This window comes from Acomys minous, assembly GCF_964271855.1.
Source record: "Acomys minous genome assembly, chromosome: 15".
Lineage (NCBI taxonomy): Eukaryota > Metazoa > Chordata > Mammalia > Rodentia > Muridae > Acomys > Acomys minous.
The window spans coordinates 67,607,130-67,630,466 of record NC_140497.1 but is presented as its reverse complement, the minus strand read 5'-3'; the positions used below and the strand labels follow the sequence as shown (position 1 = coordinate 67,630,466).

The window sequence follows — 23,337 nt, the reverse complement described above, 5'->3', positions numbered from 1 at the left end:
AGAGGACTCTAATTGAATGTTGCTCAGGCTAGTATAGGTCTCCATGGGTTGGCAGATGTGAGTCAGAGCCCAACTCTCACCTCACCTTTGCTGCCTTGTCCCAGGTGAAAGAGGCAGGTCTAGAGTCAGCAGGGAAATGGCTTTAAACTAGATGTTGGTTGGGGATCCCACACTGGCCTCCTTGGGATGGCAGACAATGCGGGTTGGGTCCCACCTACAGCTTACCTCTGCAAGGATTGTGTCTCAGACGGGACAGGTAAATCAGGGAGATGGAAAGCAGGCTTTGCCATTACAAATTCAACCAGGTAGTGAACCAGCTCAGGCTGTATGGAATCGGATTGAATCATTTGGATTCAATGTGCTCCTAACACTCAGAGTTGTCTGAGCTCTGCCATCTTGACCCAATGCCCTGTATGCTTGTAATGTCCATGGTTTTGTGTTAGGGTGATGACCATGGGTATCAAGGGGCTTCCCTCAGGGAAGTGGGAAGAATCTGAGGTCTAATTGAGGGAGCCGAGCACTCTTGGAACTGGTGACCTAAGCTTGCTCTTTAAGGTAGAACACCCTGAGGGCCTGGAGTCTAGGACTTTGTATGAGATAAAGACTCTATGTGAGACTAGGACTCTGCACGACTCCTGGACCCATTACTTAGGGGTTGCCCTCCAGGAAGCAGGAGGAATCCATGGCTTGGCTTCTGGAAAGGAGGTCCCTGTGACAAGGAAACTGTGCTCTGTATAGGAAGATCACACCAGGAGAGGGATCTTGTGTGACTCCTGGACCCGGAAGATAGCTGTGGGTCCCTGGAACTCTATGTCTCCAGCTCCCAGGATGTCCATTCTGGTCCAGGAAATGACAATGTAGGTGTTTTGGGATCAACTGTCAAGTTACTCACTGTAACAGCAGCCTCTAGTCTTCTGCCACTCAGATACAATACTCTCTGGGTGGTGCCATCTTGGAAGTTGAGATCAATAATTTAAATTAATCATTTAGACATTAAACTAAATAATAATTATGGCTATTTAGAAATAGTTTCTATTAAAATCTATATTTTAGCCAATATTTTTTATTATATTTACTGATTGAAATGTTCCCAGGACTGCTGAAGACATAGATAGCTCAGTAATTATGACCACGTGCTAGTTTTGCAGTGGACCTAAGTTCAGTTCTCTGCACCTGTGCCAAACCCACAGTGACCTATATCACCACCTTCCTAGGATCTGATACTCTCTTTTGGCAATTGTGGGCATGGCACTCATGTTGATGTGTCATATACATGCACATAGAAACAGAAACACACACACACACACACAAGAATGGAAATAAAAATCTTTAAAAACCACTTTAAATCTCATACATTAGTACAGTGTTTTTCCTTTTGTACAGTGACTAGGAATTTGCAATAGATTCCATTCTCATTGATCTCTGTGTCCTTATTTTTCCTGAGGAAATCATTTCCTTATTGCTGATTTACTAACCAAACAACCCATTTCTTTATAATTATATGATTAAGAGTTGAGTGAGAAAATGACCTTAAAGGCTTTTTTTTTTCAGTTTCATTTCGTAACTTCATATTTTAAAATATAAAGAAAAGATAAAAATATTTTCCAGAAAATATCTGATATCTAATTAATGCTTTCCAGAGTAACTGTGGTATCAAACATTTTCTCTAATTATATTCATTAGCAGCTTCTCTTGGAAAAGTTTTAATTAAGTTGTACAATGAAGATCAATACTCATTGTGTATTCATTGTAATTTATAACATGCACATATACTGTTCAGAACAATTTAATTACTGTAATTGTAGCAAAAAAAGACACTTAGAAATTGCACTCTATTCATGCCAATCCACTCTTTAATAAATTCGTTATAGTCATTGGGAAATTTACTTCTGAAGATTTATATTTGTATGTACCTTATCTCATCTCAATTGTTTTTAATACTGATTTTAATATATATTTATATACATATAATAATATATAAATATTGAAAACTATTAAAGTGTATATAAGAATATCCATCAAATTTGTATTGACTTTGTGAAAAATATTAGAAGGGAAGTTCATGGGTAGATTACCCTATTTTATTTATCTAAATTATGTTTCTATTGTTTTATTAATGTTACATTCTTACATAATGGCTCATTTTGTTTTATATGGAATGATTCCAAACATGGTATCTTCTATTAAGAGGTATACTTCCAGGAAAATACTATAAAAATAATTATAAAAGAGAAAAATTTTGGTAGTATCTGTACATAAATTTCTGAGCATCTAAACCTTGGAATTAATGAAACTTTTATGAAACAGTTATTTCATGGGGATGTTGTATATAGAGGAATGATTAGCTTCATGCTTTCCTTTTTCAATTTTCAGTAGCAAAAGCAAGCAAGAAAACCAATAAATAAAATATATCTGTGGGCACCATGAGAGACAGTAAATGAGAATTACTTTTGAATGATGATTGAGACACCTCCTCTGGATCAGTTCACTGACAAGATGGTTAGTTTATAAGCCACTTAGTTATTGAATATTTGACCCTAGCCAGGGGTATAGATATGTGTGTTGGCTGTTATGGGTTTTCTCAAGGATTATTTTATTCATTATTAGCATATATATATACACATATATACGTACATATGTGTGTATGTGTGTTTGTGTGTGTGTGTGTACACCATATGAGTTCAGATCTCTGCAAGGGCCTACAAAAGTGTCATCCCCTGAGCTGGAGTTACAGGCTTTTATGACTTGCCAGATAGTGGTGATCGTAAGAGATTTCATTTATACTGAAAGAACCTACAAATTCCTAATTATTGGGCTACATCTCAGCCCTGGGTGTTGTGTTCTTTTAAGGGTGTAAAACCAGTCAGTATGCTTAAGTTATGAGTACTTAGAGCTATCAGGACACTGGGAAAAGCTCTGCACTCAGATTTATGAAGATTAGTGATGGACAATCTTACTTTACAATATGTCAAAGAATATGAAGAATTAGAAATTCTCAGAAAAGTGATGTTATTCAATATAACCAAAACAGTGTGTTTAATGATTGGGGAGAAAAGTGTGTTATACATATTTGGTTGGAGGACTTTGATTACACTTACATGACACAGTCTGTCACTGAAGGAATCAAGGCAGGAACCTGGAAATAGAAACTGATGGAGAAGCCATGGAGGAGTGCTACTCAGTGGCTTGCTCTCCATGCCCTGCATATTTAGATTTTTTTACTTTACATATTCATCTTAACTGTTTACTTTTAAGTATCTGAAAAATCTGCCTAATCAATGTCCAAAAAATTTGTTCTGCTAGATACACACAAATAGCAATAAAATTGTATATATTTTTTAATTTCAAATTTTCTAATTGTAGATAAAAATATCTTGTTTTAAAGAATCATATGTTTTTAGAAGGAATTAAATTTTAAATGGTGTGGAAAGTGAGATGTATGCATTTCTCATCAATTTCATAATCTGTTTATCTAATGTCAGCATTTAGGTAAAATTACATATTATAAATTATCCATTTCTAATGTAGTTACAGTGTTATATTTCTTGTAGTGTATTAAAATGTCAATGACTACTCTTCCAAAACTGAATTCAGAGCTAAGCCACTGTCTTGTGGCCTTTAACTAAGATCTACATATATTTTAAGCCCACAAAACAGCAATGCAGACTAACTTAGACTAAAGTCAATTCAAGTGGCAGTAGCCAAAGTTAGATGCCACTGCAATTCTGTCATGAATGTTGTTACATAATAGTTGCAAGCGGGGAAAAGATCAGTGAGGAATGCTGCCTCTGTTCACAGACTGGTATGACTTCCTAGAGTGCCTAAGCTCATCAGTTTGGATCACAGGTTGAAGCTGTGCTGTCTATATCACAGTAGCACCTTCAGTTTGATGATATGAGGCCTTTATCTCGACCACACAGGCATGCTGCTGCTCAATATCAAAGATAAGCCAAAGGAATCATTAAAATGAATAAACACAACAATTTAAGTGTTCATTCCCCTGGTATTTAGTCATGTCTAGACAGAGCCCTAGTGTCCCAGATACACTAAAAGGAGGACAAGGACATTTATGTTTAATGTAACCTTCTTCCCTTGGAGAGCAGAAAAGCCAACAGTACAGTAAAATGAAGAGCTTGACACTGACTGAAGAGCTAGGTAGAGTGTCATGTCTGGCAGGGCGTCCGTGATCTGGGGAACAGAGCAAATGTGATTTAAACTATTATTTTTCAGTAAAGGTGTCATTACTTGGAGGAATTCACAGTTCTACAAACAATATTAGGCCAATATGATTAAAGTGGGTTAAAGACAGTAAAACATAGTTTGCATTTTATATTTACGTAACTGTGAAAGTAGAAAAAAACCTGACTATACAGGGAGTTCAGATTTGCAGCTTCCCAAATGAGAAGATGAGAGAGACAGTTTGCTGCCTGAACAGTGACTCGAAATGCTCTATGAAACTGGAACATCATCTTCAGCATTAATTCTATTCTTTCTCAATTCTCTGTTGGGGCTGAAGACCAGATAGTTTAGTTTTACAATTAAGCTTAAAGGTCTAGGGGTTAAAATGTTTTAGGTGTAGATAGATGCTTAAGTTGATAATGATGAGATATGATAGATATTGATTTACATTCAGAATTTTAGATTCACCAAGATAGGAAAGATGTTTTCTTCAAGGCTGCCAAATACAAATAGCCAAAACACTAAGAAAATAACATTTAAATAATTCCTGATTATTTCATGGTAATTCTTGCTTTGGGTAGTTTATTGTATATATGCATAATAATATAAATTTATATGTAAAAAAGGAAAAATAAATTTTGTGAAAAGATAAAAGAAATTAGACAAAAACAATTATACTCAGAAAAAGCCAGGTGTACGTGATAATTAGCATGTTTCCTACAACTTGGTGACTGATTTAACATTGCTAATGTTATTATATTTTTTTAAGTTGATTTATAGGGCACATAACTCCACATGAATATTTTACTAACTTGAAATACACTTATGTCTTAAGTGCACATAAGTTTCAGGAAATATCCAAAGTTCCTATTTCACCTGTGATTCTGTCTCATAGTGATTTTCTCTTGCTTTCTCGGCACAGTATGATAACCCATTTCCTTGCCTATTAACTCTGGTACATTTTATACTTCAGGCTTACAGTGGCAGATAGAATGATACTTTCAAAATGGATGGATTTTCAAAATGCTGGCCTTTGAGTGTGGTATAGGTAGCTTTAAGAAATAATCCACATGTCTTCTTTTCTGTTTCATAAACCAAGCTCAATTTAAATGGTTCAGTTACATAATGGGCGAGAAGAATTCAAGATAAAAACAGATGTAAAAAGGCAGAACGATAACGTTCTTTGATCTTACTAAAGCATTTAATTATACTGTGTCATTTAAATTAATCTGATTTTCCAAGGACAGGATATAGCACATTGTATACTAGTAAGTAGGTAGATGTAGGTATGTGCACTTATATATTGGCACATTATATATTATATAATGGCACCATAATGATGCTATTTATGTCAATCCAGGGATTTCTAAAAATTCTAGAATTCTTGAGATTTTAGGATTTCAGGATATAAACTACCTAAAACTCAGGTAGAAGCACAATTTAGGCTCTGGCTAAATGTGGGTATACACAAGAGTTAACTACAGCAACAAATTTGCTAGATTCTTCATCTTGAGTAAAAGTATGTAGATATGTTCATAATTAAATTTCTCTTGTATTGGAGATTTTGGTTATTGTCATAAAAATGTTAAATATGCTTACGAAAAGTTTACTTTTATTTAATGCACTTATTTGGCAATTCGTAACAGCTTAACTGCAATTTTAAGGTTGCAAATTATTGGTAACTCTAAGTAGTTTATTGTTTGTTTGTTTTAACATCTTACTTTTTGAATTGTGCTTGAACTTTTTATTTTATTATGTAACAATAACATTTAGTGTTATACATACTTTAAATGTTTTTGTTATAATTCTCCATTCATATATTACAAGACAACTGTTCTCTTTCATTATAATAGTACTTCGTAACTCCTGTATTCATCATAATGAAAACATAACCAAATCTTGGTAACTTTAGGAGTATGCAACTCAAGGGGGTATAGTAGGGATGTATTCACTTTGTTTTTTGCTTTTGTTTTGTTTTTTAGTGAATTTATTGGATTCACGCACTGTCATGGGGGACCTCGGATGGGTTGCTTTTCCAAAAAATGGGGTAAGTTCTTATGAAGTTTCCATAAAACATAACCTAAGCACACAGCCTTCATGTTACAAAGGTCATGTTTGATTGTAATGCAATTGGACATATTTGTTCAGAGAAGAGGGTGGGGCACTTCTATCAGGTAGGGTATGGGGGAATGGCAAATGAGTTCTGACAGAAATTTAACCAACAAGGTAGGATTTTCAGTCACTAAATATCAAACACACTGCTTTCCTCTAGTCTTTCTCCACAAAAGAAATTTTTTCTTCAGCACCTAGGAAATGTGGTGCTTTGCCACTACCACAATTAAATTATTTAGGAAGTATAATTGACATCGGTGTACAATGTTAATGTATGTATATTAATGCATGTAGAGATCAAATCAACTTTTATTTCATTTTAAAAACAATTGAAACAATTACAAGAAATTCAATTAAGTTCCATTCAAGATTGCAACATGTCTCATCCTTAGTTTCATCAGCATTCAAAGGTTTCATCCCAAATCTTGAACTTTTCCTCACTGAAACCTTTTCAGAAAAGAATATCTTATTAAAATATTTTGTGATTAATATCTTATTAAATTATTTTGTTGACATATATTAAGGTAAAACCTATGAGATGAAAATTAGATATCATTTGATATCTGTTACTGAATTTATGTTAAAAATAGTAACACATTTGGATATTTAAGAAAGCTCACATGATTGCCTTCCTAATTAAATTCATAAGAATTGTATCAGAAAATGAAAGCCCAAATTAAATATTGTTCTATAATGTCAAGATACTCTGAAATTTTGACTATGTTTCAAAAATGTTATAATAAAACAATTCTAATTGTGTTAAATTTTATTAACCTATAACATTAAGAGTTTTAGATTTTAAGTATTTCAAGCTAATATTAAACTCAATTGTCATTACAAAAACTCCAAACTTTTCAAATGTTGGTTTTAAAATTAAATTTATGGTATTTAAATATATAAATTTGTTTTACTTTACCATGTATGTAAGCAATTAATTTAATGTCATATATATAAAATATTTCAAATGAGATGGAACCAACTTTAAGTAAGGTAATATAAATGTCTTGTGCTAGCAAACTCATTATCTGATATATTTCAATGATTATTTTTCAATTAATAACAAAATCAGTTGAATTAATTAGTTTTTGTGCTGAGTTAATTAGTCCTTGAGGTTGGTCATTCTGACACAAACTAGAGTCATTTGAAAAGAAGAAACCACAATCGAGGAATAACCTCAGTCAGATGGGCCTGAGGACATGTTTGTGGTCTGTGGGATTTTTTTTTTTTTGATTATTGGTTTACTGCGGAGGACACAGCTTGTTGTAAGCTGTGCCACATGTTAGCAGGGTAGTTTTAGGTGGTATAAGAAAGCAAGCTGAGCCATCCATGTAGAATAAAGCAGTGAGGAACTTCATCCATGGTCCTTGCCCCTGGTCTTATTTTAATTCTTGCCTGACTTTCCTCAAGGACTGTTATCAGTAGATGCTAGGAAATAAACTCTCTCCTTCCCATGATGCTCTAGGGCATAACATTTATCACAGCCACATGAAGCAAACCAAGGTAGCCTTTTCTAAGAAAGTTACTTTTAAGAAAGTAAAATATGCCATATTAATTGCTACAATTTCTAATTGTGTGCTAACATATACTTATATCAGTTTGCTTTCAGACAGTTCAGCAACTTGAAATTACTTTGGTCTTTAATGTTATAGTTGCACTTATAGATGCAATATAAAAAGCAATAATCTTCTGATGTTAGAATCCAAAAGTAAAAGATGTATGAGACCAATAAAATAACTATCAATATAATGGAATGTATTCTGTCAATTATACCTTCATTCCATATTGTTCCCTTTACTCTGGTAAAGTTTTACAATTGTTATTATCCATATGTGTATGTACTTGTGTTTGGGTTATACTTTGAAATTTTATACTTACCCGAAATGTTGGATTTAATGAGTGTATTAAATGTTCCCTTTGAAAATATGATGGAACTGCAGCTTAAAATCGAATTTTAGAGCCCTCAGAAAATATTATTATCTTTCAATTCAGTTTGCCCTTTTATACTTTTAAACTGAGAATTCATTAAAATAGATTGTTTAAATCATATATATGAATGAGTATAAATATGATGCTGCAGTTGATCCTATCTATGACTGGAAAACTTTAGGAGGCGTTTGGAAACTTTGGGAGGTACTGCTTAATTTCTTGTACCATTTCTGTATAGAAAACAGAAGTCTCTGTATAAGGACCAAGCTCTTACCAACATTAAAAAGTATTATGTTAGTTTATTCTTTTAGTTAGCTAGTGTAATAATATTAGTTTTCTTTCTAGATTATAAAACATGTATTCCTTTGGGAGGGATAATATTTTTATGCGTCATATTTTCTTTGATACTGCTAACCTGCATGCTATACACACTGAAGACAGAAGATAACTTAAAGGAAATTAGTGAAGTTTTTGTTTACATGATAAATATATGTGTGAAATCCTGATTTACATTTTTTTGGAGCCACTTATATACAAAATTATAGGACGTGGCATTATTTTTATTTGTTTGATTAATTAATTAATTAATTAATTAATTCACTTTATATCATGTTTGTAGTTCCCTCCCTCCTCTCCTTCCAGATCCACCCTCCTTTCCCAATCACCCCTCTCATATTCCTCATAAAAGGAAAATCCCCCCCCCCCGCCCCCGGCTTATCAAGTTACATCAGAACTGAATTGTCCCTTTCCCCTGTGGTCTGGCAAGGCAGTTCTGTCAGAGGGAAATGATGAAAAAGCAGGCAACAGAGTCCATGTCAGAGCCAGTACCCTCTCCCCTCACTAGTGGGGCCACATGAAGCCATCTACATCTATGTAGAGGACCTAGGTTCAGTCCATGCGTGGTTCTTTCTTGGTGCTTCAGACTCCACAGACTCCTCTGGGCCCTTGTTAGTTAGCTCTCTTGGTCTTGCAGACGGATCTTAAGTCATCTCTAGGTTTTAATAAAGCATGTGTTTATTTATTTATTTATTTATTTATTTATTTATTTATTTATTTTATCTTACATCCTAGTGGTAGCCCCGTCACTCTTCTCCCAGTTCCACTGTCCTTACATCTTCCCCCATCCCTTCTCCGCTATTCCTCAGAAAAGGGGAGTCTCCTCTTCTCCTATAGCCTGGAAAAGCAATCCAGCCAGGGGGGACGTGGTTAAAAGCTGGCAACAGAGTCCATGTCAGGGACAGACCCAGCTCTCCTTATTAGTGGACCCACGTTAAGCCTGAGCTGCCTATCAGCTACAGCTGTGCAGGAGGTCTAGCTCCAGTCCCTGCCTGGTTATTATTTTAAAGAAAGTGAGTGTTCAAGTTTTAAATGACTATAGGATGAACTGTATATGTTTTTTAATATAATCTAAATAGATTGTGTAATTTATAATTATATAGTCGGCACCATACTGTGTAAAATGTAGGCCACCGGAATATGTCAACAAAAAGTCATAGGATATGGAACGCTATTAATTTCCTCCTCTATGAAAATCATCACGATAAAGGAAATGACTGTCAGAGTCTATGTTTTTAAAGTCTTTGTCAGTAACCTGAAGAGCATTTACTCAAGAAAACAAAACCACTCCGTTTTGTAATAAGAGAATGGTTGTGTCCTATGTTTTTTTCTACCTGTTGATCTCCAAAAGAGCCCTGAAAAACCTGAATCCAGCCAACAGCGTGAGAAGTACCAGTTGAATAGGCACATACAAATCAGCACAGCATAGGAAATTGCTCATATTCCCAGTTGCAAAGAAATGGGACTATTTGATGCCTGTTGAGTTCCGAGAAGACTGTCAAGTACCATGATGTTATTTTGGTATGACTTTAAAATCTCTTCATCCAATATTTCTTTCCAGACTGGCAAGTTTTAGAAAGATAGGTGAATATCTACTAATTTGTAGGTAAATTTTGGTGTAAGTACTAAAACATCCATCTAGTAACACTTCTCAGATACTAACTAGAACAGCTTGCTTAAGAGGAGGACTGTGCACTGGCCAAGGATTTAAGCAGGCTTCATTAAGACCTGAGAATTATTTGTTTCACCTGTGCGTGTCCTCAAAGCCTTGCACAAAAGGAAAACAAAGGCAATTGCTTAGATAAATGTTGAATGAATCTGTCAACAAGCACACACAGTCCCTTGGTGAAGGTGAGAATACTAAATGTTTAGGAAGGATTTTTCTTTTTTGGCTTTTAAATCTATCACGTATTATCTGGCATTAAACTAAACAATCACATGGATAGACAGATAGGAAAATATACTGTCTTTCAGAATTAGCTGAGGATCGTGAATATGCAAGTAAGCCACGAATCCTGGAGTGTGGGAACAATCGCCATTGCCAAGTGCCAACATTGTGTTTAAAAGGCCTAGTTTCAACATAACTAAAAAGAATACAAAAGACAGCAGTGTATTACCAACACATAAGACAAAAAAATCTCAAATTTGAATAAAACACACATATTCATCAACAAACATAAATAAAACCAACTCCAAGATATACATAGATATAATTAAATTATCAAAACCAATGAGTGAACATTGTGAAGGCATCATTTGAGAAACATCTTACTATGTAAAAAAGTATTCAGTACTGTTAAACATTGTTAATTAATTAAAATCATGATTGTAGAGTTAATCCTTAGTTTATTTAAATGCTACGAAAAAACACTCAAGCAGAAAACATATACCCAGCAAAAGTAAATTTAGTAAGGTGGCCTTAGCACCCTCCATGGTTAAATAAACACTTAAAGAATATAAATTATCAGAAATATTTTACTAGTGGAAATACCTAAAAGATAGGTTATATAAACAGAGAGCCATTTTCAAAAAGAAGGAACTATACTAGTGTCTCTCAAAGTTTGTCTTTCATCTTCCTTATTTCACTTTGATAGAAACATAAAAAGTGATAAATTATGTTTTTCCTCAAGTGTACAAATGTATTTTAAGGAGCCATAATTGATTTCAGAATGGTTTACTTACGGCACAAGTTTGTGGTTTGATACAACACTGTGATACATCACTTGATAACAGAAATGTTGTCTAAAACTGAGATGGATCAAATGCTACTGGACAACTTCGTCTTATGGACCATAGCCATATTTGCAGGCCTTCTTTGACTGGTCCTGTGGCACATGATTGCAATCCAGTATAAGTACACATGTATACTGGAACGTAGGGGACCACAAAGGGGTGTGTATACTTTTATACTGGCACCTAGAGGAACTTAATATTTTTGATTCACATATATGAGATTTTTATATGAACTTGGGATATATGTCAGTCGTCGAACGGCTTCCCATTTAATTATGAGGACCTGAATTTAGATCCTAAACATTCATTTAAAAAAGCTATGAGCATTGTCAGAGAAGCTTCCTTCTTCAGTAGAAGAGAATTAAATACAGAAACCCACAACTAAACAGTGTGCAGAGAGTGAGGGCCACTGGAACACTCTGTCCTGAATGAGTTGTCTCCAGCAATCTCTGCAGAAAATTCTGCAGAAAAGGAGAGAAAAAAAATAAGAATCAGTGGGAATGGAAGACACTACGGAAACAAAGCCTTCTATACATAGCAGAACTGATGCGTATATGAACTCACAGATATGGTGGCAGTGTATACAGGGCCTGCATGAGTCTAAACTAAGGCTGGAAGTGGAGACAAACCTCCATCCTTAACTCAGTAGATACATATATTTAGACCAGCTGAATGTCTAGTCTCTCTGGATTCATGTGGTTCAAAGAGCTAAAGCCAGAGGTATTCGATGATGCCAGCAGGTGCTGGCGTAATAGAGAAGACCATTTTTAAAAACTGAGCACATTTTGTCCTGTGTGACTCTCTTTCTTCTGTCCTTCTGCAAAACTGAAACTGGTGACAACCATACATGTATAAATTTTGCCATTTCCTTCTGTTCTAAGAAAGAAAAGTTTTCAAAACTCTATGTTGTTACATGCTAATGACTGCTAGCCCATTACCTTAGTTAGAATAGGTCATTAGATTTCAGCAGGTATATTTAGCTGTGGTATATTTTATAACCCATGCCCCCCGCCGTCTTTCTCTGTCTGTCTGTCTGTCTGTCTGTCTCTCTTTCTCTCTGTGTGTGTGTTTGTTTGTTTGTTTGTTTGTGTGCGCATGTGTGTGTGTTCCAGGTTAGCAATATTACCTTTATTCCCTTTCCTTCTAGACATTTCTTTTATCATCTCTTTCAATTATCACAAATTATCAAAAAGCATTGCAGTCTCTACCACTTACATAAACATCCCCCATCTTTTTTTCTCCTGTATGATTTAGATTTACCTTGAGATACCAAGCCACAGCAATATGTTTTGCAACTTTTTGTGTTTATTAGTTCATCATTCACTGGGTACTAAATACATGTCACACTAGCAGGCTTATCTGACAGAGCATGGAACATTCTGGAGCTGCAGGGTTTTGAAAGTGTGATACTTTTTAAAGAACGGTAAATAAAATATTTTATAGCCCTGTCTTTTCTTTATATAGTTGTTCAGAATATCACAGACATACCAGGAATGCAAGTCTCCCAAACAGTTTGTAGTTTTTTTGTATTTTGCTCATGCATTGTCATTTCTTTTTTGCATTCAGAAGGACCATGAAAAACTATGTCTTCAGGACATGAATGTGTAACAGACATTATAATTCACCCAGGGAAGTGTACAGAGATGCACTTAGTACTTTGTTTTGTAGATGAGGAAAGCAACTTAATAAAAATTAAGTGGTTGGTGCTACTGAGCCCACTCAACACCCAAATTTCCCATAACACTGAGGCCTTGAAAGCATAGATGAGTCACTTGAAATGTTGAGACTTCCCTCTGCCCCTCCTCCTGTGCTTGAACGGCAAAGGCATGTTCATAACTTCACTAGCTGGCCTTTTCTCTTAATGAAGCTGTAGTTTACTTTAATTACATTTGAGCCACCTCAGTCACCTTCTGGAACATTTACCATTGATTAATCTATACAGACTTAGCATGGGTGGAAACATTTGTTGTCAGGAAATTTTTAGTAACTGTTTCCAAGGCTTATTCTCACAAGGATAAAATTAACGGCCGGGATGTTTACTAAAAACAGATTATAATCTTACGTCTTAGGTATTCCTCCATCACTCTTTTTTTCCACATCCTGTTGTTGGAGATGCTCACTGCATACACCTGCCTCCTCTGCTTGGTGGAATTAGTCATTCCCTATAGGGTTTTCAAGACTTCCTGGAGCACATGCTGTGGAAACCTCAGTTCTCCCATGAGCATGGTCTCAGAGTTGCACTGAACATTCTGTTCTTATTTTGCAAGATTTTCTTTTCAGCATCAAAAGGAATAAACATCATGATTATCTTAACTTTATTTCACTGCATTTAGAAGTCAATATGGTACTTTATAACTACTCATTCCTTTCAAGAAGAATGTAGATATTGCATTAAATTGTATTTGTTTTTAAATGAACATAGTCTTGCTTGGTCTGCCTAGAGAGAAAGAAAAGGGATTAAACTTGCATAGTAGTTATATCAAAACAGAACTTATGTCTTTCCTTGGTTTTGCTTCACTCTGTCCTACTTTCTGACTTCTCTAGGGCATATAATCATTATTCACCTTTAAAAGTGAAAAGAATCAGATTATGCAGAATAATTGGTGATCAGAGTTATTTTGTCCTACATGGGTTTTTGTTTTTGTTTTTTTTTTAATCAAGAAAATCTTTAACTGAATGATTTTTGTTGTGGTCTTCTGTTTTGCTTCTGATCATGGTAAATTCTCCCAGGGCCCCATTTTGGCTGTGTGTTTACAGAACCATGTTAAACCTAGCAGTGTACCCTGAGTTCCATATGAAGCCTAGTGAACATGCTAAGGATCATACAAATGATGAGCTGTGCAAGATGAGATCTCATTGGTTTATACAGAAAAACTCTTTACGGACACTATAGAAAAGTATCCTAAGGGGAAAGGACTTTTAAATATATATTTTAAAAATATAATGGAAATGTCAGTGTTGTAAAGAATTTGCTTGGTCCAAAGCAGCTTAGTCTTTATTATAGTTCAGGAAGGCAGAAACCACACCCATCCTATAAGGTAATTAAGATAAATAATTTAAGGAATTCAAGACAATCATTAGCCACATTCTGAAGTTTAAAAGGCATAAGATTTTGCATTTAGATTTCCCACGTGGGAACTTAGCAATTATAAAGAAAGTTCTTTTAGGTGACCAGCTTTAGTTATTCTGCCTATGAGGCAAATGCTGAGTTTGATATTTTATATATGGAAACAGACAGATGGAATTAACTGACACCAACATGCAGCCCTGTAAAACAGCATTGTGATATATGTGTATTATTTGTTCTTTAAAGATTACTAATTATATGGCTAAAGACAATACAGAATCATGTACATTTTTTTCATATATTGTAGATCACCACACACATTTCCCCCATTGTAATGAAACACACAGATAAGCTGAGAAATGAATTTTACCTACATTATTTTCTGGTAATGCCTTCTCCTTTGCTCAGCTGCAACTGGCTACCTAAAAAGTTCCATCTTTTCAGTCTGAATCTATACAGAATCTCCTCAAGAAAGCACATCCCCATGAGGGACTCTCTTCTACTCTTTTACAGATCAGGTTTACAACTTTTCCTTCATCCCAATATAAACCTTCCCCTATTTTACTTCCTCAAAAGTGCAATGTGTGTCTATCCCATATCCATAATTTGTCAGGCCTCATGTCCAACACTTAATTTTGCTAAATTATATTTTCTTTGAATTTTCTTGCCCAATTATTACAGACAAGGAGTATTCGAAGAAAAAAACAAAACAAACAAGTTTTGAGTCATTTTTAAGGAATTAAATATGTTACTCCTACCTCATCTCTGATGTAAGTTTCTATGTAGTGCATTAAATCTTACTAAACTGTTTTTACCCACTATAATCTCTACTTGTTTCACACTGAGTATTAATATTTACCTTTTCTTTATTTTGTAATTTTGAGGAATTTTATGTCTGTCAAAATGTTTCTGCACTAAATGGTATGGTCCACATAAAAATATCTAGGATTAAATTACCTTTTTTAAGTAAAAAAAAAATTGACTTGTTCTCACTGTTATTTGTTTCATTTCCCATAAGTGAATGTGGGTTTTTTTTTTTTAACTTTTATCTCCCCTTTCATTAATAAAAATGTTAAACAAATTTGAGCTTCCCAGAAGTCCCTGAGGCCCAAACAGTAGGTATTTTTTTCTACATGGTTTGATTGCTGTTTATTATGATCCTTAAAAAAAAAATTCTTCAGCTGTTTTAAATTCATATAACAGTGCTCCCATGCAAGTCAATTTGAATTAATTTTGCAAGCAAATGCTTTATGGGTCTGAGTACATAATCTCTCTCTCCCACAGAGAAGAAATACACTGTAATCATCCAGCATTCCTGTTGATTATTTCCATTAAAGGCGGCAGAGGGAAGGGACAATGTTCAAACTTCTTCTCTTGCATGACGATTTGAGGCTTTCTCCATTCATTGCGTTTTCTTTGCTCTTCTAGCTTACGCTAATGCTAGAAATGATGATGGTCCAAACTGCTCAGCCTGGCATTGTCCCTTGGAGCCTAGCCACTGTTGTCTTCGTGATCTTATATGCCAAAACACCCCACCCCAACCCCGCAAAGGTCTCTCCCATAGCATCCTAGAGGATTCGCGTAACTTTTTTTTTTTTTTACCAATAGAGTTTTGTGCAAATTTCTGGAAAAGCTCTTTTCTAGCCTGTGTCGATCTTAATGCTAATGATATTCAAAAGCCAGCCCACGTAATACAACATGAAACCTCTCATTAAAATCCAGAGAGGTGGCCACTTCTTGAACTGAATCAACGTAGCTCTTTTACACAGTGAGCAGGTTCACAATTAAATACTGGAGGTGATGCTCATTATTTGTGTGCATAGTGAGAGAATTGCCTCCATGTAAAGAGACATGTTCCCACCTTACCTCAGGAACATTGTTTTATGTCTTAGAAACACATTTACATTAAATGCATTTAGTGCTAGGTGATACTTTTACATGTAAGTATTTTCAAAGTGTTGAATGCTTGAACTAGAAAAAATAAAGCCTATATACTTTAGTTAAAAATGGTATTATCAGCCAGGTGGTGTTGGCACACTCCTTTAATCCCAGAACTTGGGAGGCAGAGGCAGGCGGATCGCTGTGAGTTCAAGGCCAGCTCGGTCTACAAAGTTAGTCCAGAACAGCCAAGGCTACACAGAGAATCCTTGTCTCAAAAAACACAAAACAAAAAGGTATTATCTTAAAACTATATCAAGACTAGAACTGAGGCAGTTGTGTTGTTAGTGTCAAGCATAGTTGGGCTGACCTTATCTTATTTAATTGAACAAAATTATTAAATTATAGAGACAATCACTAAGTTTACAATTAGAGGCAAGACTCAGATCTTCAAATATATTAAAAATAGACAACTCTCAATTGATATTCATTATAGTTTTGAAGTATAGGACTCATGGATATGTTCAGCTCCAAATTTATTTTTATGTTTGATAAAAATTACTAACTTGTGAACATATTTATTGCCTAAGCAGCACTGTACTTAGAATGGAAATAGTTAAGTATACGAAGCCAGAATCAAGTTCTGGTTCCACAGTGACTACAGTGTAAGTAAGCCACTGAGACTTCCTTCCCCTCTTTTTTTGTCTTCCTCAGGCTTTGTGCACTACTTATTGAATTAGCACGTTATAAACACTGCATGAGACAAAACAGCTGATGTTCAGTGCAAAGCCTGGCCTTGGTTTAGTCCTCCCTATGTGATGCCATCATTTTCTCTCTTCTTGGGTTTCTGTTTTTAAGCATAAGTTTCTGAATTTATACTATGAAAGAGGTAGGTAGTGACTGGTACAAACTCATATGACCTCTGTTTTTGACTATTAGCGTTTAACCTTTGTAGTGTTTGACCTAGATATTAGTTAAAGGTTAAAGATGGGAAGTATGAAGTCATTAATTTCATAAATCATCTTCATACTTTATTAATAAAGATGTGAGAGATTGTACTGAAAGCCTGACCAACACTTTACTTGGTATTAAGTGAATAACCTTTCACAAAATACCTATCTGTTTTGAACAACAATGAATGCTTCAGTTTCTCATGTTGAAAAGCAAATGTTCACTAATTGTAGAAGCAAGAGAGAGAACATGTGTGAGTGTGTGTGTGTGTGTGTGTGTGAGTGTGTGTGTGTAGTTCATGGATTCTTTGATCATGAATTTACCAAATTTAAGACTCTTTGGAAATCACCTCATAACCAAACTTAGAGAAGGGTTACAATGGAAGATAGAGATTCAGTGTGAGGCTGTATTTAAGTCTTATTAAGATGTTAATATTACATAGTCAGAATATAAAAAAATTAATAAATCTAAAATATTATAATACTATATTTGTAAGAATAGTTTCCAAGAGTGTGCTAATGTTGTAGTCAGTAAATCGGTTATCATTTATTATTAATGATTTATTATTTTATTTAATCCATTTGTCACATGTCAAATTTCAGTTCGTTGCATATGAAAACTTCTGCTAGCTAAATAGAAATAAAATACTTAAAATGAGGTCAGAGAATATACAGTAACTGCCTAAATATAACTGTGTAGAACAGTGGTGTCTAAGCATTCAGTGAGTTTCCATGTACCATGCAGTGCACACTTTTCTGTGCCTTCAACTTTTACCCAGTGATCAACTCATTTTTTTTGTTCCAGGGGTTGTAGCTTCAACTTCTAACACCTCTTCATTCATTTTTCTGAAGACATGAATAATGTGTGTCACTCTGCATGTGATCTCTTTAGAATTCCAAATTTTACTTCGTATGTTAAACAAACAAGTTCACACTACGAATTCCACAAAGAAAGAATACAGTGACTCCACCTGTGACTTTTGTTCATCATTGATACAAACATTCTCAGTTCAGACAAAATTCTGAACTTAAGGCATTGCTGGTAATGTTGGTGATGTCTCCGCAGTATAAGTATACTGGATTTAGAAAAAAAAATAATATTAGTATCTAAACTTCACAGAAATCAGTGTCTTCAGGACTGAAGTTAAGGAAACCTTGCTTCAACATCAAGTAGTTTTCCATGTAAATTTGATTCCACTCAAAAATATTATTGATACAAAACTTTTTTCAGAATACATAGTAATATTAATTTTTCTAGTATATAATATTATCTCTATCTCTAAAGCCTGGCATATCATACAAATGGATTATTCATAGCATTCAATTCATTTATGGTACTGACCTCTTGAATGATTAGGAGTAAGACTTCTCTATTCATGCATTTTTGGACTTCATAATAATCACTGATCATATGTCTTTAATTTATCATTACTCCTCTTCTGTTTTTTCAATGTGCATGCAAAATAATATTACCCTCCCGGTCTATATCCCGTTATTATGAGTTGGTGTAAAACTAATAACATCGTATTAGCTCATTGTTTCCTTAGGGCCTGGGAAAGCCACCCTTGTGGTTTTTGACCTGACTGTGCAGCTCCCTGTGCTACAGCTAAAGTTGTCTATTAGTTGGAAGCAACTTGTATAATAAAAACTATACAAAAAAGGGAGGAAGGAAATGCTTACTTTCTGTTACTGCGTTTGCCCTTGTAAGATGCTAACACTCCCCAAAATAGCACAATGAATGTTTAATCCCCTAACATATGAATCTAAAGTAATTGAACACTTTTCCAATTTCCCTTCATATTGTTTAATATTTTATTTACAATATAGATGATGGGAATATGGGTAGGACATCATGAACGCCTGACTTAATCTTCCATTTATTCTACTGCGCATTCTATACCTGTGGACAAGACACATTAAAAAAATGTTTAAAGAGGTTTATTTCAAGCAAAAACGTATGTACATGTTAGCAAGCATGGAGTTTAATTGTGTGATAAGTAAATGAATCACAGGGTGTGCTGTGGTTAACACGAGCTCACAAAACTCAAATTTATTCAGTTTTTTTTAATCAACTATCCCTTTCTTTTACACAAGTAAAGATCTAAGAATGAAAATAATTCTGAAAAGGAACCACATTATTAAGCAGGAGCCTTTGATTAATTGTTTTCTTTAATGTTATATTAAAAATGGAAGTTTTACACTATAGTAATATTAATTTTTAAGTTATTTCAAAAACGGAACGTTAAAAAACAATAAGCAGTATTTATTTTCATATCATTTAAAATATATTGCAAACTTAAAATGTGCAGATTATGATTACTGTCATCAAAATATCATATATAAAATGGATATTAATGATAAGTTATCTTAATGTGGTTACAAAAATAAGGTGTTACCATGTCAACAACTATCTTGGAGGGTCAAATGTAAAACTCATTACCTCAGTTCTTGCTACTACATCACAGATAGCCAATTACTAGTATTTTTCATAGTAGCATTATTGATTAGTTCACTGGAATTTAATTTTTACATCTCAATCTACCGATTTTTCCTCTCCCATTGGGAATTAGCATGAAGACACACTATCGTTCAGCCAATGAAGTAGTGAAACACATCACTTTTCTCTTGCAGGCACACCACGACTTTATTTTGAAGGCTGACGATCTGGCTGTGAAAAATAATAAACTACACATGAGTTGTGAATCTTTGTGGCTGTCTTATTGTTCTTTTGTGAGCAGACACCAAAATCAAAACATCTAATATTAGAGAATTTTTATTCTTGGATTGCACACAGAGGTTTACAGATTCTGTCCATGATCATCATGGTAGGAATAAAGCAGCAGCAAGCATGACGCTAAAGAAGTAGCTGATAGCTTACATCCTGGTCCATAGGCAGCTGGCAGAAAGAGAACGCCATACTCTATTTGGAGTGGGCTTAAAGGAAATTCATTGTTTATTTACCTTACATCCCAATCACAGTCTCGTTCCTGTTCCTGCCCTCCCAGCCCTTCCACCCCGCCTCCTCACCACCAAGTCTACCCCCTCCCCTTCTCCTCAGGAAAGCGAAGGCCTCTGATGAATATCAACAAGTCTTTTCTTATGAAGTTGCAGCAAGACTAGGAACAATTTCTTCCACTGAGGCAGCCTTGTTAGGGGATAGAGATCTGAAGGCAGGCAATGTAATCAGAGACAGCCTCTACTCTGCTTTAGATGACTCATATGAAGACCAAGCTGCACAACTGTTACGTATGTGTGGAGGGTCTATATCCATCCCATGCATGCTTGCCAGTTGGTGGTTCAGTCTCTGTGAGGCCTTACGGTCCCAGGTTAGCAGGTTTTCTTGTAGATTTTCTCTATTGCTCCTTCAGTCCTTTCTCCCTCTTTTCCACAGGATGCCCCAAGATCCACTTAATATGTGGCTATGGGTTTGTGCATCAGTTTTCATCAATTATAGAGTGACATCATTCTGATGACAGTTATACTAAGCTGCTGTCTGCAAGTATAGCAGAATATCATTAATAGTGTAAGGAGTGGAATCCCTCTCATGGCATGGGTCTTAAGCTCAGTCAGTATTCAGTTGGACCTTCTCTCAAATTCTGCTCCATCTTTTATGCCTGTACATTTTGTAGACAAGACAAATTGTGGGTCTAAGGTTTTGTGCCTGGGTTGCTGTCCCAGTCTCGCCTTTGGAAGTCTTGTGTGGTTACAGGAGAATCCATTTCATGATCCATATCTCCCATTATGGAGAGTCTTAGCTATGGTCACTCACATAGACTCTTTGTAGTTTCCATTGCCCTAGGATTCTAGTTTGTCCTTGAGTCTTTGAGTTTTGAATTCTTCTAAAACAGTGCCAAGAGATAACATGGCCAGTCACTGACACAGCAGTATTAAAGTCAGAAATGTTTCACTGGTTTGTACTATGCTTTGTGCATTCCTTCATTTACTTGTGCAGTTTACCAAGTGTCAAACATTTCTAACGCTAACAAAGTCAATTAAAATTTCTGAACTTATGCCCAGCATTTTCCCAACTGTTGCTTGCTAAAGATTACCTGAATTCATTGTCATGAATTAAATCTGGTCAGACAGACAGGTTTTATACTAAATTACCATACCTGCATTTGTCTATTACACACAACCTAAAGTATTAACTGGAATGGAATTCTTACAGATTATTTGATGATAGAATGTTTTTCTCTCTAATGTTGGAGCTTGTGAAACTATCTCCATAAAGAGGTTCTTTGATGCTCATCATTCTCTTTGAGGTAGGTTGGGTGTTGCCAGGAGTTAACCTGTCTCGTTGTCAGTGAATATTTAAAATAATAAAGACATTTTAAAATGCCATATTATACAGGTCTGTGAAAGCAGAATAGCATTCCATTGTGTAAATGAAGCATAGTTTCTTTATTCATTCTTCAGTTGAGGTATATCTAGGTTGTTTCCAGATTCTGGCGATTAAGAAAAGGGCTGCGATTAGCATAGTTGAGCAAATGTCCTTATTGTATGGTAGAGTATCTTTAGGGTATATGACCAGGAGTGGTATGGCTGGGTCTTGAGGTAAATGTATTTTCAATTTCCTGAGATAGCACCAGATTGATTTACAAAGTGGTTGTACAAGTTTGCACTCGCACCAGCATTGGAGGAATGTTCCCCTTTCTTTGCATCCTTGCCAGCATGTGCTATCCCTTGAATTTTTATCTTAGCCATTCTGATATGTGTAAGATGAAATCTCAAAGCCGTTTTTATTTGCATTTCACTAAAGACTAGGGATGTTTCTCAGCCATTCAATATTCCTCTTTTGAGAATTCTGTTTAGCTCTGTACCCTATTTTTCACAATGTTATTTACACAGCACAGTAGGGTAACCAATGACAAAAGAAAATCTACTTTCGACCATACTTATAAATTTGCTATATAAACTTGGCTTAGTAAATACATTTCAATTCTTCACCATAAATGCATGTGATTTCTGAGAAAAATAAGAGGTTTTTTCTTTCTAGTCTTGTCTCTATCACGTGGTAGGTAACCAAAATAACTGTTAGATGAATAATAAGTAATTAATATGACATTCAGACTAGAAAGGAAATGTTTTCTTATTTATAGAAATATATAGTACTGGTCCCTGAATTTATTTAAAAAAATAAATCATAAATACTATACTCTTTAATTATAACTCTGGAAGTGACTGTCATTGTAAAGGTTTCATTTCATGTGATATATACTGGTGGCCTTTGGTAACAGTTGTAAATGAGAAAACCATCCTTTTATCAAAAGAGATTCTTTTTCAAATATATTTTATTAATTTATTCATATTACATCTCAATTGTTATCCCATCCCTTGTATCCTCCTATTCCTCCCCACCTCCCATTTCTCCTTACTCCTGTCCTCTATGACTGTGACTGAGGGGAACCTCCTTCCCCTGTATATGCTTCTAGGGTATCAAGTCTCTTCTTCGTAGCCTGATATCCTTCCTTTGAGTGCCACCAGACCTCATCATCAAGGGGACATGGTCAAATATGGGGCACCAGACTTCATGTGAAAGTCAGACCCCACTCTCCACTCAACTGTGAAGAATGTCCTGTGCATTGGTTAGATCTGGGTAGGATTTCGAAGTTTACTGCACATATTGTCCTTGGCTGGTGCCATAGTTTGAACAGGACCCCTGAAACCAGATTTGCATGTTGTAATACTCTTCTTGTAGGTTTCTAGGACACTCTGGATCCTTCTATTTCCCCATTCTCCCATGCTTCTCTCATCTAGAGTCCCAATAGGATGTCCTCCCCTCTGTCCTACTTTCCTGGTAAGTGAAGACTTTCATGGGACATTCCCCTTGGGCTAGTGTCAAGGTATAAGTGAGTACATACCATTTGACTCTTTCTGCTTCTGGGGTAACTCAATCATTATGGGACTATTTAGCTTGTTTATCTGTTCTTCACTCAATTTTGGCAAGTGGAATTGATCAAGAGAATCATCCATTTCCCTTAGATTTTCAAATTTTGTGGCATACATGCCTTTGAAGTAGGATCTATGATTCTTTGTATTTCTTCAGTGTTTGCTGTTATGTCACCCTTTTCATTTCTGATTTTGTTGATTTGGATACTGTCTCTTTGACTTTTAGTTAGTTTTGCTAATAGTTTGTCTATATTGTTGATTTTCTCG

The 23,337-nt window shown here is 35.2% G+C and overlaps 1 protein-coding gene across 9 annotated transcripts in view; it reads left to right on the top strand.

Annotated features, from left to right (window-relative positions):
* EPHA5 (EPH receptor A5) overlaps positions 1-23,337 on the top strand; it is a 312,460-nt gene that overhangs the window by 33,740 nt on the left and 255,383 nt on the right. For all 9 annotated transcript variants that reach the window (XM_084758024.1, XM_084758022.1, XM_084758021.1 and 6 more), the window contains exon 2: positions 6,162-6,226. In XM_084758024.1, coding sequence (XP_084614150.1) covers positions 6,162-6,226 — 65 coding nt within the window. The remainder of the gene's footprint in view (positions 1-6,161; positions 6,227-23,337) is intronic.